The 17,368-nt window shown below is 41.1% G+C and overlaps 2 protein-coding genes across 5 annotated transcripts; one reads left to right on the top strand and one right to left on the bottom strand.

Annotated features, from left to right (window-relative positions):
• Positions 1-939: 939 nt before the first annotated feature.
• On the bottom strand, positions 940-5,159 carry wun2 (wunen-2). Of its 2 annotated transcripts, XM_043210473.2 has the most exons (7): positions 5,018-5,159; positions 3,462-3,573; positions 1,967-2,118; positions 1,689-1,907; positions 1,455-1,634; positions 1,217-1,393; positions 940-1,157 (listed from the first exon to the last, which is right to left on the bottom strand). In XM_043210473.2, the coding sequence occupies exons 2-7, from the start codon at positions 3,571-3,573 to the stop codon at positions 1,140-1,142; spliced, it is 858 nt and encodes a 285-aa protein (XP_043066408.1). In that variant the 5' UTR covers positions 5,018-5,159; the 3' UTR covers positions 940-1,139. The 2 variants fall into 2 exon arrangements, with proteins under 2 accessions (XP_043066408.1, XP_017107907.2); XM_017252418.3 differs by lacking the exon at positions 5,018-5,159 and having other exon boundaries at positions 3,462-4,506.
• Positions 5,160-5,268: 109 nt separating this feature from the next.
• On the top strand, positions 5,269-17,260 carry wun (wunen). 3 transcript variants are annotated; one of them, XM_017253069.3, is made up of 7 exons: positions 5,269-5,408; positions 8,949-9,402; positions 13,832-13,983; positions 14,341-14,559; positions 15,379-15,558; positions 15,630-15,806; positions 16,717-17,260. In XM_017253069.3, the coding sequence occupies exons 2-7, from the start codon at positions 9,120-9,122 to the stop codon at positions 16,837-16,839; spliced, it is 1,134 nt and encodes a 377-aa protein (XP_017108558.2). In that variant the 5' UTR covers positions 5,269-5,408; positions 8,949-9,119; the 3' UTR covers positions 16,840-17,260. The 3 variants fall into 3 exon arrangements, with proteins under 3 accessions (XP_017108558.2, XP_017108559.2, XP_070134384.1); XM_017253070.3 differs by lacking the exon at positions 16,717-17,260 and adding an exon at positions 15,942-16,096; XM_070278283.1 differs by lacking the exon at positions 5,269-5,408 and adding an exon at positions 8,624-8,795.
• The last annotated feature ends 108 nt before the right edge of the window (positions 17,261-17,368 follow it).

Genomic DNA, 17,368 nt, shown 5'->3' with positions numbered 1-17,368 from the left:
ATCTGCCCCATTTAGGTTGGGAATTGAAAACTTTCCCTATAGACATAAACTTGAAGCTATTGACAGACACGCGTAGTCCCCGGAATCACTCCCCACCATGTGTATAAAAAAAAACAAAACTGACAGCAGATGCGGGCAATTGAAAATTGGGGAAATTGGGGAATCGGATTGGAAGAAATGCAATTATGCGATAAAAGCGAAATAAAAAATTGTGTTAATTGTTGTAAAGGCTAGCATACGGAATTTGGGTAGAAAACCACTCCATCGAATGGCGATGTCTTGTTTGTTTCTCGATGCTTTACGGCGGCATCAATCTCCACGGCCTGAGTGCTGATAGCCGGAATGGTGTCCACTGTACAGTAACAACTCCACTGGATGGTGAGTGAGTGAGTGGCACTCGGCTGTCTCGCCGCCTGATTGAGTGATGCATCATCGTTGGATGGCTCCTGGTCGGATTCCTGCTCCACTTGCTGAGTGGTCAGGGCAATAAATTCGTTTAAAATGCAAATCAAATGCAAATTCAAAACTCCTTTCAGGAGTAGAGGTAGCACAAGGTGCCACAGTGTAATTAAAAATCACAAATTGGTCTGCTCCGACTCTGCGCCAATTGCTAATTACCCATAGAGATCAGAGATCTCTGGGTCCACGGGACAGGTTTCGATAGGCCACTGGTCTGGTCCCCTCCCATAAAAACTAGATCTGAACCACAGCCAGTTGGCAATAGTTTTGGGTTATTAATCTCAGCTGTCAAGGACATTTCCTAGTGTAATTTGACTTCGATTGCTTGTATCGTGAGCATAATTTCATCATTTTTCACATGATCATATCAATCGATTTGTATTCGTATAATCAACGCCAGCAATTAATGACTGCCGTCTGGAGTTACACCAACTGCAGTTCGAAACACGATAAACCTGAATCAGGGAGTGTCCTCCAGAGTTAGTTATTACAACATATTTAACTGAAATTTATTAAGTAAAATTTGTCACACACATAGATAAATAGCTAGCTTAGACATGGTCAAAAGTTAAAACTAGAATAAAACTGAAATTTAAAGGGATGAGACATCTTAAAGCAGTAGCAGCTCAGCGCGGTGGGGTCTTGGGGTTTGTAACCCCCGGTTGTCTTAAGATGCCTTCCTATAACGTAGTCGCGGTCTAGAAGAAGATTACAAAATATACACTTTTGAGCCTCAGAGGATTATACAAATACGTACCACACATGTTGCATAAAAAATGCCAATGAAAGCACCTGCTAAAACATCGGACGAATGATGTTTGTAGTCCGATATTCGAGTGAGAGACGTATACCAGGCGAACATTATCAACATAAACTGCAGTAAGTTTCGCAGCATGCGCAAGCGTGGCCACTGCATTCTGTTATGCAAGTAAATCTATCAAAGAAATAATTTTAAAAATTTGTAAAATAATATTATGAGTTAGGAGGAAACCTACTACTAAATAGAGCATGGCGTAGCAGGAAAAGCTGGCGTGTCCACTGGGAAACGATAGGCGTACGTCCTTCATTCGCTTCGAAGTGATGTCCATTGCGGAGCAGGCAAAGTCCTCAATATAAAGACCGTAGTTCTTTGGATCATTACAAGTACTGCCGTCCGGCAAAACAGGTTGACAAAGCTGAAATATAAAGTGGATAAGAAATTTTTTCTAAATTCCAAATTCTAAACTCACAGAAAAGAAATGGGGTCTCAGCCGCCCGATAGCATACTTGGCTATGTTTGTAGTTAGTTGTTCTACTCCTAGGCCGAATATAAAAATTCCTATATGACGATAACACTCCACCAGCCATTTTGGCAGCTCCAAGTGGCAGATATGGTAGCCACTGCCCGACTTGTTGAAAGGGCCATTTAAACGCTGGTCCTGGGCTCTGAAGAACTCCACTATAAGAATCTGTGGGGGGAGTGTTTACTAGTTTATTTTCAAAATTAAAAATATTATCATTAACTCACCACTGAAACCGGCAAGATTCCGCACATTAAGTATAGCACCCAGCTGCGCATAGTAGACTCCTTGTAAGGATGTAACAGGGAGTTGTCATTGCAGAAGAATCCTCTTTTGAAAGGCTCGCCCCACAAGGAAAATCCCAGCATAGGCAGCCCCACTAGAAGGATAAAGTTAATACTTTAGTAAAGGTTCTTTGTTCTAGATTTTTCCCATCTGAAAAATGAGAATATAGGGCCTTTTGGGTGGCCCAGTACCACCGAATGGTGTCCAATTCCACAAGCAAGGTCTGCTGATCAAGCCTTAATTGGACTTGGGTAAACACAACGAATACTACGATGGTGGTGATGATGGTGTGGAAACGAGTCCAGAACAATGAAATATACAAATGCTGCCCCCTTCGAAAAAAAAGAACTGGCCACAAATTGAATATAATAAATCGGAACGAACTCAATGTGCGAATAAATATATATTTTATTTTCCATAGCATCTCTTTTGGGGTTCGCTGATCATCATTGAAACGCACAAAAAAAAAGCCACAAAAGAAAACACTGCTGGAAACATTGTAGAGATATTTGAAAACAAGGCACTGGCTCACCTCAAAACACAGTATTTTTGGGGTACTATTAGTCCATGGGGGATAGATAGCGGAACCCCCTCCGAAGCACATCTGCGTGATGGATTCAAATGTGGAATAAGCTCATGACTGGCAAGTGCAAGAGATCAATTGCTGCTTTCATGATAACAGACCGTAAAACGTGTGAAAGGCCGTCGGGAAAAGTGATAATACATTTTTCGAAAAACTTTGAGTGGGTTAAATAGAAAGAATTAAAGACAAGGCACATCCAGCTGATACAAACAAACCATTACAATTGATTTATTTTGGTTTTTTTGATTAGAGGAAAGAAAGAAATCGTTCATGGTTGAACAAGTTTCTAGTACTAGACGCAATTAGTATTCTGTTCTAGACTTTTTAAATAGTTCATGGAAGTTTAAACTTTTTTCTTTTTGGCGGACGTGTAATGTAAATATTTTGTTTGGCGTTACGTCGCTTCAGAAACAATCTCAACAAAGAGATTATTAATGGGTCGGAACTTTTTAAAGAGGATGCGTTTCGTGGTCGAAGGTCGTCTAAACAAAACAACCGGACATTATTTATCAGAAAAGCTATTTAATAATTTTGGCTACCGAAGTGTGGTTGGGAAACCCTAAGATTGGTATAGATAGAGGCCATTATCATTACTTAATGGGGCATTTGTGGCGCTTACAACGGATTTCCAGGTGTTACTTGGAAATTATTTTATCTATTGCAAGAGTACTTCTTTTATCGTGTTGCCCAAGCAGTTTCGTCATGGACAGAAGACGGCAATGTTGTTCTTCGATCATAAACTAGGTATCGCCAGGTAAACATCCGTTTGCCAATAGGGCAGCCCAGATCCTCAATGGCTAGTCTTTGTTGTGCACCCTTGACCAGAATGGGTGATGTCCCTTCCCACAACTTACCGCAGCTGAGCAAGCAGAGGTCCACAAAGATCCGGTAGAATATCTGGCGGGGACCACGCATCGGCTTGGATCCTGTTCCATTTTGGCGCTGGCCTCCAACGAACGTTGGCATCTGTAAGTCGAGTTTCACATTGTTGTTGTTATTGTGGCTGGGATTAGAGGTTGCCCCAGCATTAGCCGCGGCTATAATGCTCGCCGCCGTCGGTGAAGAAGGCTCCTCGCTACTGCTGCTCTGGCTCTCGAATCTCTGCAGCGGCGTGGTATCGCAAACGCTGCCCGGACGCATACCGCTCATTGTCAAAAGTCGGGGGGGGGTAGGGTAGGGTAGGGTAGAGCTGAACGAGGGATTTATCTTGAAGATGAAAGCAATGGGCTCAATTTATGGGCCTATTGCACCTGGACACAGCACGGGTGGTCATCTTATCAGCAAACCGAGATGCACACTCAAATATTTAAATAATCCTCGGGAGTGGTTCACTTTTTTCGTTATTTTCTTTCGGGATTCGATGTGCTAATGGACGCTCCCTTTTTCGAGGCACTGCGATAAGCTAGTGTAACCAAGTAAATAAAGCCAACAAATCGATAATGTTGTAAAATACACGGCGTCGGCGTTTTAGTGGGCGGTTTGAAAATTGAAGTTGCACCGGAGCGAAGGTAAATAAACGCAATTGCGCAAGCGATAAGGCGATGAGCGATCGCGATCGGTTAAGTCCGAGTTAAAATTTTGGTCAAATAATGCTGGCGACGCACAAAGGTAAACACAACCAGTTAAGAAATCTCTGCCATTATTTGGACTGCATTGCCACTTAACACTTAGTTGCCGTTTGTTTTCTTCTTTCGACCATTCGAAGGTGTTATCGTTCTTGCTCTACTTTTTTTCGCACTTTTTTCCGTTTGGTTCTGCTTTTCTATTTGATATTCGCATGCGCAGCAGCAGCACCGACTACGTTTCTACAAAATTATAGAAGAGAAGCGGACAGAAAAAACCCCTAAAACCCGAACGATCCGAACCGATCCAATTGACGCCGCCTGAGAAAGTGCGACCAGAAATCCAAGAGCCAGTGCAGCATGGTCCCAGCCAGCCAGCCAGCAATGTAAACAGCTGCAATGAGAGTGGGCCTCTCGTGGTACTCTCCCTGGAAAGACTCTCTTTTCTTTAAATAGGGAATTTATAGAATGGAACATGGGCATAGTTTATGGTCTATTTTCTTAATTTTTGTAAGGGAAATGTAACATATTTATAATTTACTTTAATTTAAAACCTTATACATAAAAATAAATATATTTTTGAAGTCCAAAAGGGCAGTAAGGTTTAGTTTAGCAGTTAATTATACTTCCTTATTAAACAATTTTATAAAAAAAAAAAACAAATTATAATTAAAAAAACTTTTAAAATAAGGCAGTATAGTTTGAAATTCCCGCCAATAAGCACAAATTCAAAAAAAGCTCACATATAACATTACGCATACGCAACGTGCTCCCTATGAAAAAGTTAGTTTTACATTTTTCAAGGACATGCTAGCTCTTTTCGAGATATCCTTGTACAAAACCTTTACCTTCGACTCTCTCAGTTTCAATTCCACGTTCACAGGCGGCCAACTGATAAGGGAGAGTGGCAGCCCGTTCTCTCGCCACCCCCAGTGCTACTCTTTTCTCTCAGCCCGACTGAATGGCCATACGAGGCACAATCTTATCTGGTGCCTCAGTTGCCTTTGTGCAACTGCAAATAACGGATGTTTCGGAATTCTACGCGTCGCTATCCGTCCGTTTAGTTCACAACAGCAGTGCGAATCGGTCGTTAATATATATTTTAGTGTTACGGAACGGGAATAATACGAATATCTAGAAGTGCGTAAAAAAAACAAAAGCAAAATCAGTGCTATAACGATGACGGAGCGAAGGAGGATTGCTTAAAAAGTAAACTTTAGCAACCTGCCCGCCAAAAAGGTAAAATTAATTAAACAACCAAAGTGTTTATTTGTCCTGGCCTAGTGAGCTAATGGCTATATCCATGGGCTGGCGCGTATGTTCGAGCATTTTATTGATTTGCTTGGCCGGCAAACACGAGTGTCTGTGGAGCCTCTAGAATTGATGGTGGCATAAACAAATTGCGAATGTGGCAGCGGAACAATCTGCGAATGTATGTGGGAATATTCATAAATTAAACAGGTGAACAAAAAGAAAAGGGAAAATGCTCTCATCGATTGCGTGGGCGTGGGACGGCCTTTGTTTGGTTCAAAATCGATACGTTCCCGCCATGGTCAAGGTTGTTGTTGTTGTTGTTACGGATATGAGGTCTACCCAATCTTTCAATTAAAATCAGACCATCGAGGAGTTCGCGGAACCCTACGCCATCGATAGCTTATCAATAATTGAAACGCAAAAAGGCCAAAAGCCGTTTGGATGCGCAGCATTTGGCTTTTCATGGTGCTTTAGCGTTATTGGTTCGATCCGCCAGCTTAATACCTCACGTCCGATTTGGCCATTATTGGATAAGGCTTTCCCGTCATTTAGATCCACTCTACTTTTGGCCTCTGGCCAAGTTGCAAGCTGTTACACGATGTATTCCTGGTGTGCCCACCATAAACATTTCCAATATGAAATACTTGGCATTGTTCCTGCCACACACAAGTTCATAAATCATCTCGAAATTGTATTTCATAGATTTTTGTACGTTTCCTGAGCTTTTTCGATAATTTGTAAATTTTTATTGGGCTTGGCAAGAGTTCTACATTAAAAGCAATATATTTTTATTTCCATTACAGTCTGTACTTCTGTTACCGCATTTTTTTGGCCAACTTCATGTTCATATTTCAGTGTCAAGCGCGTGTAATGTTGGCAAACTTTTGCTGATTTCAGCTAGAACCACAATGCTATCAATAATAATCGTTAACAAAGCAAATAAACAAGTCTTTTACATACAGTTTGGGGTTTGGATTTGCCAAACCTGAGACCACAGACTGCCTTTCGGGTGTCGATTTTCCTTCCTTTACGCCGACAACTTGTCTGCATTGTAATCCGAAATCGAAGCCCCAACGTGGACAACTTTTTCTTCCTCACAAAAATTGGGGATTTGCGTGCCTGGAGTGAAGTCGAAATTTCCATATTTAGATCGAATGTCCCGCCATGCACTTGTTGCATTTTTAATGATCCCTGTCTGGCGCCACTTGTTTATGGAAATTGTGAACCATTTCATTAACAGATATGCATATTTTTTTGATTTTAAATTATTTTTTTCCATCTCGAATGACCTTAATTCGCCCCATGAGTCCGAGATATTCCAAAAATGACATTTGGCTGGAGGAGAGGGGGTGGCCGGAGGTCTGGGCCTCAGCTTGTGGTCGTTGGCCCCTCAAAAGTTAATCGTACAACTCGGGGAATTAAAATGAGGAGGCGGAGGTTTAGCCTTTCGATTCACAAGTGACTTTATAATTATCTTCATGTAATGCTGGATTACAATGACACGTCCTGTGATACCATAAACCTGTTGACTTAATTGCTTTTAGGTGTTGAACTAACTAAATACAGTCAGATTACTATGAAAAGGGGGAAAAATATATATATATATAGTAAGCCAACATGGATAATGAATGAATAATAAATCAACAATCCCTAGTATTAAAATCAATTGAATTGTATAAGCAAACCATTAATCAGTCTTTTTAATTAAAAGCTCATTAATGTTTCCATAAATAACCAGAAATCACGAGATATATTCCCCAAATACCTCACCCTACCAATAACTTTAGAAATTGTTTATCTTAAACCGAGGTAAAATAAAAGTATTTCCCAATCACAAGTAGTTTTAAAACTTTACAGTTTGTCATAAATATTTTGTCATTTTAATGGAGGCCTTATAAAGCCTAGCCCCTTGAGTCATAAAACAGTGTTGTTATCATTTCCACCGTTAAATGCTGGTGATAAGATAATGCTGCGATTTGCACAAATAAAGGCAAGATTAATCGTTTATTAATGGGTCAACATGACGCCCCTGCAACATGCAGGCTAAGATATTTTTAGCCTGATTAATACCTCCATTTATTTCCGGGAGCTGACAATTAAAAAATAATCTCATGCTAACAATCTCGAGTGCGTGGAAGCACGCTCTTCACATCCCCAGATCCGATAATATCCGCGGTTCTTTTACAATTCTTTTTTTATTTCTATTTTTTTTTTTTTTTTGGTTTTGAATTTTTTAATTAAGATACTGCCTGCTGCGATGTCATTCAATGAAAAAAGGGAAAGGGGACAAGGGCAGCGAACATTCATCAGTGGAGTATCAAGTCTCCGGAGTGTAGGCCCTGGCAAACATAAAATAGCAACAGAGCTGGATTGCTATCTATAAATAGAAGGATGCCTGATCGAATTCATTGGCCCGGTTGCCTTGGCCTGGCCATAATCGTACCTGGCAACTGCAATTCCTCTTTTTTTGTTGCCTCCTCTTCTGTAAGTTTGTTGCTCCTTCTTTGAGGAGAAGAACTTCTTGGGACTCTGACTGACGTTTGCCACTTGGCCAGTTGTGGTTTTGTCAAATTAAGGCCTTGTTGGACCCGGAGCACTTGAACAGATCTCTACTTGGTCATTACAACGCCCCGTTGATGGCCCCGTTGATTGCACAAAATTATAGAACTTCAAGAAAACATCTCTCTAGATGGGAGTACAAAAATGCAGTTGGGATTTATTCGATTTATTTTATTTTCATAAAAATAATGTTTTAAAATTTCAATACTTGGAAAAAACCACGATTGTGTTTATTCGTGATTTATTTGATTTATTCGAATAAATCGGGATTTATTCGATTTATTTTATTTTCATAAAAATAATGTTTTAAAATTTGAATACTTGGAAAAAACCACGATTATGTCATTGCTTAAGCTTGTAAACCGGAATTTTGGAATACAAAGTAGCTTGATTATATTGAATTTGAATATTTTTTTTTTTACGAACGCAGTAACACTTTATTATTTACAACTAATTCATAATTCTATAAATGAAAGATTAAATTGTTATGAATTTCATAAAAAATTTATGAATGATCTTAAAAATACGTTTAACATCTTAAAAAAAAACGTTGTAGCTCAAAACTTGTTTTTAACAAAGTCTCATATGAAATTCTGATTACATTATAACTTCTTAGATTCTAAAATATGACGTTTATAAGCTAGACTGTACAAAATCGATTCAAATTCTGACAGATGAAATTGAAAGTTTTTATTATTCATTGGAAGCAACGTCACTTAACCCTGTTGGAGAAGCATCTTCAATCTTCAATTCCATTTGAAAGCTAATTAATCACGAGATGCTACGCATTCAAATGAATCAGAAATGGTTATGGTAAAGTGGGAAGAATAAAACGCGCGTCACAACTGTCAGTTTTTTATCGTTAGGGAATCCTCCACCGATTACTCACTCTGTCGACTTATTCAACATTTTTCCCCCCTTAATAATTTCACATATATGTATCTTTTTGATGATCCTCCTTTTCAGAAGAAGAAGCACCAGCAAAAGAGGTTTGTGACGTAGAGGAAGATACGATTTGACGTTAAGATACGATTTGCACCTTTTGTGCACGTTCTCTTAAGCTCAAGTTCACTGCCAAGCGAGAGCAAGCTTAAAGCTTTTCCAACGGCACCCAAAAGTGTTCGAAGAGAATCAAAAATGAGAAACGAATCATCCGCCAGCGAAACAACACCGCTGCGGCGGCCCGAAAGTGAATCGCCTGATAACGTGGCCCAAAACCACAGACAGCTAACGGAGACCGTTGTTAACAACAACCATAGTAATAGTAATAATAATAAAACCGACTACGGAGATTCGGTGGCAGTGCGTTTGCAGGAGAACGAGGCGAACAACATACAACAGCAGAGCCAGGCTACCAACATGGACACCAACAAGCGAATCTTGTGCCGCGTGGGCTTGGATATTTTAATCCTACTCTGCGGTAAGTAATGGAATTCGAATTCACAATTACACTTGTTCACCTCGGAATTCAATGCAAACTTTCAATTATTTACCTTAGCCGCATGTTTATTTTCTGTCGCAATGTTTATTATTATTTCTTTTTGTGTTTATTTCCGTTTTACTCTCCTAGTTGGCTTTTTTTTATGTAATTGCGTGTATGTGTGCGTATCTGTGCTGGCCTTGTCAGAGCTTTTAGGCTCTCTTTAAGTTTTCTGCTCTCTTAGGTGGAGTTCTCTTCAGACATTAGATTCGCAACTTACAGATTAGTGTAAAAACAAAAAATATATTATCCATTTGATGACTCAAAGTGAATTCGTAATTCATAAAATTCCAACGATCTTGTAACATAAAAAATGTGGAAGTTTGTCATGCCCGCTTTTAAAAGCTTTTAAAAAGGTAGTGCTGTCTTTTCTTGCCTTTTGCTGTTTACCGCCCTTCCTTTATTTTTATTTGCTTAGTAAACAAAAGACAGTAAAATGCAGTAAATTGTGTCAGCCAGAGGTGGACAACCTGCAGTGCTGACTCCTCGCCTCGATCGTGGGGGTGTTGCACAATTTCCCCATAAACAGTATTTCTTGCCCAACATTATCAGTGTTGTTGTTTCTGTCCAAAAAAAAGAACCAATAAGTTACATAGAATTTTTGTTTATTTAAAAGTTAAGTTCAAACATTTTCCCCTTTGAACAATTGCGTTTATTGTCGCCAAACTGGTTTACCTGTACCTGGTAGAATGTGCCTATACTGATTAGCAACCTGGGCTGAGTCACAGATCGAGCACCCCATTATAGGCAGAGACATTTTGTAGATTTTTGCAATTGGCACTACTGGAAAATAACGAGGCCCAGGCCGCCATATTTGAACAACTGATATGGAGTGCTGCCTTGACTAGTAGATCGTACTAGCAGTGGCTAGTAGAGTAGAGTTTGCTAATCAGGCAGAGACCTCCTATAGAATTTACGGCTTTATTGTTGATATTGCATTTTGTTTACAATGGAAGTTCAATGAGATATGTTCCCATTCTCAGCATAAAAGCATGACACATTTCAAGCCTCAGGTAGCCTGAACTTTCGCCTTATTTGTTGACTCATCTGAAGCGCCTTTAAGGTCCAGGCAGTAAACCCAAATCCCAAATGAATCATCCTTATTAAAATGACAGGAAATTAAAAAGGGGCTTTCAACTAGATAACCCCAAAATATCTCAAGATAAGAGTTCGCAGACTTCTCTAATCTAACCACATTTATATTTTTTTGGTAGTTTCCTAATCTAAAACACGTGCCAGCCGTGTGCACATTGAAATTTCCCACAAAACAAATTGGAAATTTTTCGATCGATTTTTCAACAAAAGCACCACAAAGTTTTGTCAATAAGTTGCCACAAAGAAGACAAAATATTCAAAAAAAATTCCAATTAGTTAAATCTTTTACAAAATATCTGTGGGCCATTTAAAATTCTTGTTTTTAGTGGGTCGCTTTGGATCTTTGTATCTATCGGATGCATCTGATGGATGCATACCGCCGCGGTGTGCCCTCGCCTGTCGTCAACAAATTTTGGGTGTAAATTACTGGTGACGTTAGACAAACGCTGATAAAGTGATTTCTGGTGGGGAAGAAGTGGAAAGAAGTGATACCATGACGAGAGTGTCAGTGGCACTTAACCAAACAAATTTCCCAACCTTAGAAAAGTATCTGAAGAACTCGAAACCGAATCTCGAATCTACGTTTGACGTTAATTGAATGCGAACGAGCTGAGGCACAAACTTCTTCTGCTTCTTTCACCTTTCTCCTTGAGGTGGAGTCATTAAACCCATAAAATATATACAGAAATGCATATCGGAGGTCGTCCCCCAGTCTTCAGTTCCCCATCTCTCAGCCCCCACTTTGATAATTTATCGAGCGTGATTGCGTGAGCCCCCCCTGTACTGCGTATACTTGTAGGTTGTGTGTGTTTGTAGTTGGGGGTGAACATTCTTCTATTCAATTTGACCAAAAACTAAGTAGAAAGAATAATATTTATGCAATGCATTTTGGGCATTTTCCTGAGGCATGGCTGTTATTGTTTACCTTTCAGGCAACAACAAACAGGGCCTAAAAACGATACAGACACAGATTCAGATACAGATTCAGAGCCATACATTCCGAGCCACAATAGATTTCAGAGAGAAGATGCATTGCTGCAAAGATTGATGTTGATTTTTCATGTATTTTTTTGCGCTATAGTTCCTGGGAGGAAAGTAATGAACATTTAATTGCCGTGGGCTCATGACTCATGACCTGTCAGAGAAAGGTTGGGGAGTCTGCTGCAGGTAGAGAGACCTGCGTGTGTGACACCTTTTCTTGATGCGGGTCGTTGGGAAGATTCTTGGTAAACAATTCTGATTTCTCGCCAAAACCCACATCAATATTTTGTTCATTTTTTACGGTCATTGTCTTGGTCCTGATCCGATCAATTGGCTCGGTTCAAAGTTTACTCTGGTTAGCCATCCTTGGGCTTGTCTGGCTGCCAAGTCTTCTGAAGTCTCGGAGTTACTTGCCATCTTGGCATTAATTGTCTTTAATTTGACTTCCGTCATGTCTAATTAGTGCGGCAAGTGCAAGTCAGACGCTTTTAATTAGAAGCTGCCTCGTATTTGGGGTCAGATTTGAACGTAGAATCATCTCTTCCCCAAAGACTCTGCAAATATGTACTCGGCTAGCACGAGATAACTCTTCTAAGCTAAGCGACAGGCAAACATTTGGGAACTTGAAAGAAAAGCGACTTGGCGGCATCCCAGCATCTCAAAGATAGAAAGATACAAAGATACAAAGATACAAACACGAGGGGTAGGCGTAGGACGGTGGCTTTGAGCTGGCCAAGTGATCTTTTGAGGAAATCTGATTGTTGGGAAGTGAGACTGAGGCTGAGAGTGGTGCTGAAGTGGGTGCGTTTACCTCTTTGTTTAACAAACAATTTGTTTATGTTGGTGCTCCGTTTGTTGTGGGTCTTGTTTGTTCAACTAGATGGCAGTGAGCTGGAGCAGGCGGCGTCTTTATTATTAAAATGAACTTGACACCAAATGGACAATGTTTTGCTATGAAAGTGCGGCGTCCATAGGTGCGTTACAATTCGGTTGAGTGCAGCCCCCGACCGATTCTCGAAAAATTAAATTAAATATTTCCGCTGGAGGTATACTACAGCAGCCACTGTGTAATCATTTTTAAACGGTTTATGTCACCCTCATAAAAAAGAGACACGCACAAAAACATCAACAGCCCTTGCCTTCGTTTAGAAATAAATGTTCCGATTTCATTTTTACATTTTCCCCATTTCTCCATTTCTCGAACTAACTAATCTCTGCGCTTATGGAGATCATAATACATCTTTCCACAAAAGCCAGACACTTTCGTTTTCCATGCCGCAAAGTCATAAAAACATTTTAGTGCTACCGGGTGGCTGGAACAGGATTAGGGATTACAGAAAAGAGAAAGGGATTTCTGGGCCAACAAAGGGCCACTTGCTGTTCGTAATATGACGCTAATCTCTGCAGCCAGAATCCAGACTCTATCTCTATAACTTTCCCAGCATTATCAAAAAACAGTCGGCGATCGTTTAACATCCCGACGACAATGCCACTGATCTAGATTTAGGGACCTGATGCAGCTGCAGGCTGAAGAATAGGACAAAGTCTAGAGGACGGAAGACGAGGCATTGTGTCACCCACCTTTGTGTTGCAACTCGAAGATCAGAGCCAATGCCAAAAAGTAATTAAAACTGAGAGACGTGTCGCCACGGAGTGCTAGCTAGGCACTAGGCACTAGGCACTCCACAGATCCATACATTCTGCCAGTCTAATGAGCACTTCAAATCTCCAGGCCCAGGCCCACAAGTTTCTACAACAATTTTCAACGCCTGGCTGAACACATCCAGTTCATCGACTTGTTCCCTGCAGGTAGTATGCCTCATTGCAGAGGGAGTCAATTAGGCAAACTAGAGCGTTGGAGCCAGGGCTAATGCAGTTTTAATTATCCACTAGATAAATGTTCTCCAGCGCACTAAAGCAAATAAAGAAGCCCGGCCATCGATCAATTCTACCATTTGTCAGACTTCTAAAGTTCTATAGGTTATTATTAATGGCTACGAATTTTTAATAAGACAGGCTGAGAAGTCGCTGACAGATTTCCCCGCGTTGGCATTACTTTATGAGCCCCAATTGAGACCCCGCACACGTTCGCTTGTCACTGGGAATCTTATCACTTGGGCTTAGGACATATCGCTAGTCAATAGGGTTCCCGGGCCGCCCCAAAGATAATGCCCCGCGCCACTTAAGCCCCAATGACCTACTGAGATCCGTGCGCGGGACAGGGCGGGGAGAATTTATAAATTGATAAATGGATAGTATTTCTAATTTCTATTTTCTATTCTGTTCATTGCAGTTGGATTTCCAATACTCCTGTTCTTCGTGCTGGGCCAACCATACAAGCGTGGCTTCTTCTGCGACGACGAGTCGCTGAAGCATCCGTTCCACGACTCCACGGTCCGGAATTGGATGCTATACTTCATTGGAGTGATCATACCAGTTGGCGTGGTAAGTGTCCAAGTGGGTGGGTGGCTTTTCGGGATAGAAATTGTGTCAAGCAGCTGTCAGATACTTGAGCCAAGATTGCGCAATTGCGTCAAGTTCAGTTGTCAGCAGGCCATAGCGACATAGACATGATGCAAGATACCACATTGCATGTTTACTGTCCACATGTCGGCAATTAAAACTAGAGCAACATGTGTCTGGGCCTAATGGGCCTAGGCCCTAATAAACTCCTACGCCCAGCCCATGTTCCAGATACTATAAATATTTTGCATGCGCCCCTTAATGACTTCCAGAAAAAAGGGTTTTACGAGCTGCGAACTCACAGAACTCACTCCTATTGTGTTTTATTTATGCTTGTAGATAGTCGCCGTCGAGGTAATAATATCCCAGGACAAGGCCAAGACAGATAATGGCAACACCTTGGGCCGGCGATATGTCTTCATGAACCGGGAACTGCCCGACTGGCTGATCGAGTGCTACAAGAAGTTAGGCATTTATGCCTTCGGAGCGGTGGTTAGTCAACTGACTACGGATATCGCCAAATACTCCATCGGACGTCTGCGTCCCCATTTCATAGCGGTGAGTATTTATCTGATTGTGCAGTCGTGGTTAATAATTTCACAGTGGTATCCACGTTTTGACATTGCCAATTAATTTTAATCTGCAACATGTGCAGCACAAGACGACAGGCAACTGCAACAGCGACACTGACAGCCAACAACGAAGACAAATCCAATGTCGAAGTAGGAAAATGACATTAACATGGACACAAAGTCGTGGAGTCTTCGTGGAGACAAAGCCCGAGACTCTCACGCACAAGGGGGAACAGATATTAATAGATTTTTGGGGTTACCCTAACCATAAATGTTTATCTTTTCGTCATAAAATAATCAAATATTAACATTTTTGGGGCGTAGTTTTATTTGCAAACATTTGAATGATAAAATAGGGGTTATAAGTTGTTCAATTATTGTAATTATATTTTATCAGAGTATTTTGAAACTTCTTATAATTTAAAAAAAAATCATACATACCAGACAGCTATCCCATTCCAATAGCTTGTTTATTTATGATATTTTGACTGGATGTCTGACAATTCCATAAATATTCGCGGCGGCAAGTGGCTTGTTAGCTTGTTATCGTCCGGATCATTTGGGGAGCTCGCATAGGGATTCCATGGACATGTAGGAATCACTTTCTTAGGGGAGCTGCCGCACAGAGCCGCCCTATTGTTAAGTGAAGTGCGGCAACCGGGCGGCAGAAAGTGCAATGCAGTTGCAGCTGTTGCAGCTCCCTAATTTGCGGCACATGTGGCACAGAGAACTCTTGAGCTCTAATCAGCTCAAGTCCAAGTCATCCTTTGACTCACCCGTTCCCATTGTCCTCCCCCATATATAGGTGTGCCAGCCCGTGTTGTCCGACAACTCCACCTGCGACGATCCCCGCAACGTGGGCAAGTACATCGAGGATTTCACGTGCAAGGGAGTCGGCTCGTCGGCACGCATGCTCAAAGAGATGCGCCTCTCCTTCCCCAGCGGCCACTCCAGCTTCACCTTCTTCGCCATGGTCTATCTGGCGGTAAGTCCATTGTTACAGTCACACGATCCTAGGACTCATTGTTCTCTCTCTGTACTTTTTGGTTTTTGCAGCTGTACCTGCAGGCACGCATGACCTGGCGGGGCTCCAAGCTGCTGCGTCACTTCCTACAGTTCGTCTTCATCATGGTGGCCTGGTACACGGCCCTGAGCCGCGTTTCAGACTACAAGCACCATTGGTCGGACGTGCTGGCTGGATCCCTGATTGGTTCCCTATGTGCCTTAGTTGTGGTAAGTGTTCCTTTTTGTTCATTCCGGCACTCACAATCATTATATTGAGTTGAAGAAAGCATGACCCCCTTACCCGCTAAGCTACACAGCCCAGTATCTTAGACTCATATCCAATACTTCCATCATCTTTTTTAGAGCTACTGCTTGCCCAAGAGTTGGTTCAATTTCCAAACAGTTTGGCCCGCAAAAATCAAAGCAAAGTGAGGGAAAGATCCGCATACAGTATCGGCAGAATAGCTTTTATGACATTGTAAAGAAGATTAGCAATTAAAGCATCAGAAATCCTGCATACCGACCTCCGACTATTCATTATTATTAACCTGGTGGCGGCCATTAGCCTTAATTGAAGTGCGGGATATGGGATATGGGATGTGGGATGTGGAGAGGCTCTCAACACCTTGCCACGGGCCTATTTGCGTGTGGTGCCAATCAATGCCATCCAATATAAGTAGCACGAAACGGCTAGCCTGCCAGCCAGCCAGCCAGCTAGCCATCTAGCCAGGTCGGCTTGACTCCATGCCAAGTCCAATCCAGCTGGCCGTGCAGCTGTCCAGTCGTAATTTCACGCTTCACTGGGGAACGGAGGGAAAGTTATGAGGGGGGGTTGATCGAGTAGGACCCCAACCGTCATATTCCACAGCGATTCAATTAGAGAGATAGGAACGGGTTGGGAAGTCGCTCAAAACACATACTTTTAGGAGCAGATGTCTAATTAATTGTGTACTCAAAGAATTACCACATAATTGGGGTTTAAAAGGCACTCAAAGGGTTCTACTATTTAGACTTATGAATAATGCTAATAAGGGTCTTTTGTAATCTCATTTTTAAATAAACTTTACACTTAAACCCCCGAAAGTTATCCAAGATTATAATACCATTAATAACCACATCTTTCCTTCTTTACTTTCAGGCCAACTACGTTTCGGATTTATTTCAAAAGTCCAACAAAAAGCCCTATTTGCCACGTACAGCGCAGGACCTGAATGCAACTCCTTTGGCGCCCCATCAAGGACTTACGATAACGTCGAACTAACACTTCGGAAAAGTGCAACATTATTATCACAAATTCCACAAGTTGTAGGCTCTCCCTTTTTTTGGATGACAAAGCTAAGCTTTTCGTGAAGTCCTTTTTAATTTAAATTCCTGAATTTGCATTTTGTGTGCCCCATGTAAGAGTGTTTGTGAGCTGAAAGTGCACTTCTTTTAGTGACTTTAGTCGTAAGCTAGAGAAATTGAAAAGATATCTGTGTGTGATGGTATTTATTTTACTATTTAATTAAGAAAAATTTTAAATTAATGTGACTATTTCCAACAAAACAAGTGACCTTCAAACAGAGCAGCACAACAATAAATACGCAACTCAACTGAGAGCAGAAAAACAATAAGTATTATTGTAAATTAAGAAATAAGCAATACAACTGAAAGATATTTTAAATAAGATTAAGGAAATCATTAAATAAATGACTAAGTTTTAAGTTTAAATTAAAAACTAAAGTCTTTGTGTTTTAAACGGTTATTGGGAAAAGGTGTGCTTAATTTAAAAGCTGTGATGGATGTTTTCT

This window comes from Drosophila bipectinata, chromosome 2R (genome assembly GCF_030179905.1).
Source record: "Drosophila bipectinata strain 14024-0381.07 chromosome 2R, DbipHiC1v2, whole genome shotgun sequence".
In the NCBI taxonomy this organism is placed as follows: domain Eukaryota; kingdom Metazoa; phylum Arthropoda; class Insecta; order Diptera; family Drosophilidae; genus Drosophila; species Drosophila bipectinata.
Note: the sequence above shows the minus strand (reverse complement) of the source record. Positions and strands in the feature narration are given on the sequence as shown.

Bases quoted from the DNA above. Each gene is read 5' to 3' on its own strand.
- wun2 (XM_017252418.3), bottom strand. From the start codon at position 3,756: ATGAGCGGTATGCGTCCGGGCAGCGTTTGCGATACCACGCCGCTGCAG. The intron at 2,119-3,461 runs GTAAGTTGTGGG...TTATCCTTCTAG, and splicing joins CCTCTGCTTGCTCAGCTGCG to TGGGGCTGCCTATGCTGGGA. The intron at 1,635-1,688 runs GTGAGTTTAGAA...TTTATATTTCAG, and splicing joins TGAGACCCCATTTCTTTTCT to CTTTGTCAACCTGTTTTGCC.
- wun (XM_017253069.3), top strand. From the start codon at position 9,120: ATGAGAAACGAATCATCCGCCAGCGAAACAACACCGCTGCGGCGGCCC. The intron at 13,984-14,340 runs GTAAGTGTCCAA...TTATGCTTGTAG, and splicing joins TGATCATACCAGTTGGCGTG to ATAGTCGCCGTCGAGGTAAT. The intron at 14,560-15,378 runs GTGAGTATTTAT...CCCCATATATAG, and splicing joins TGCGTCCCCATTTCATAGCG to GTGTGCCAGCCCGTGTTGTC.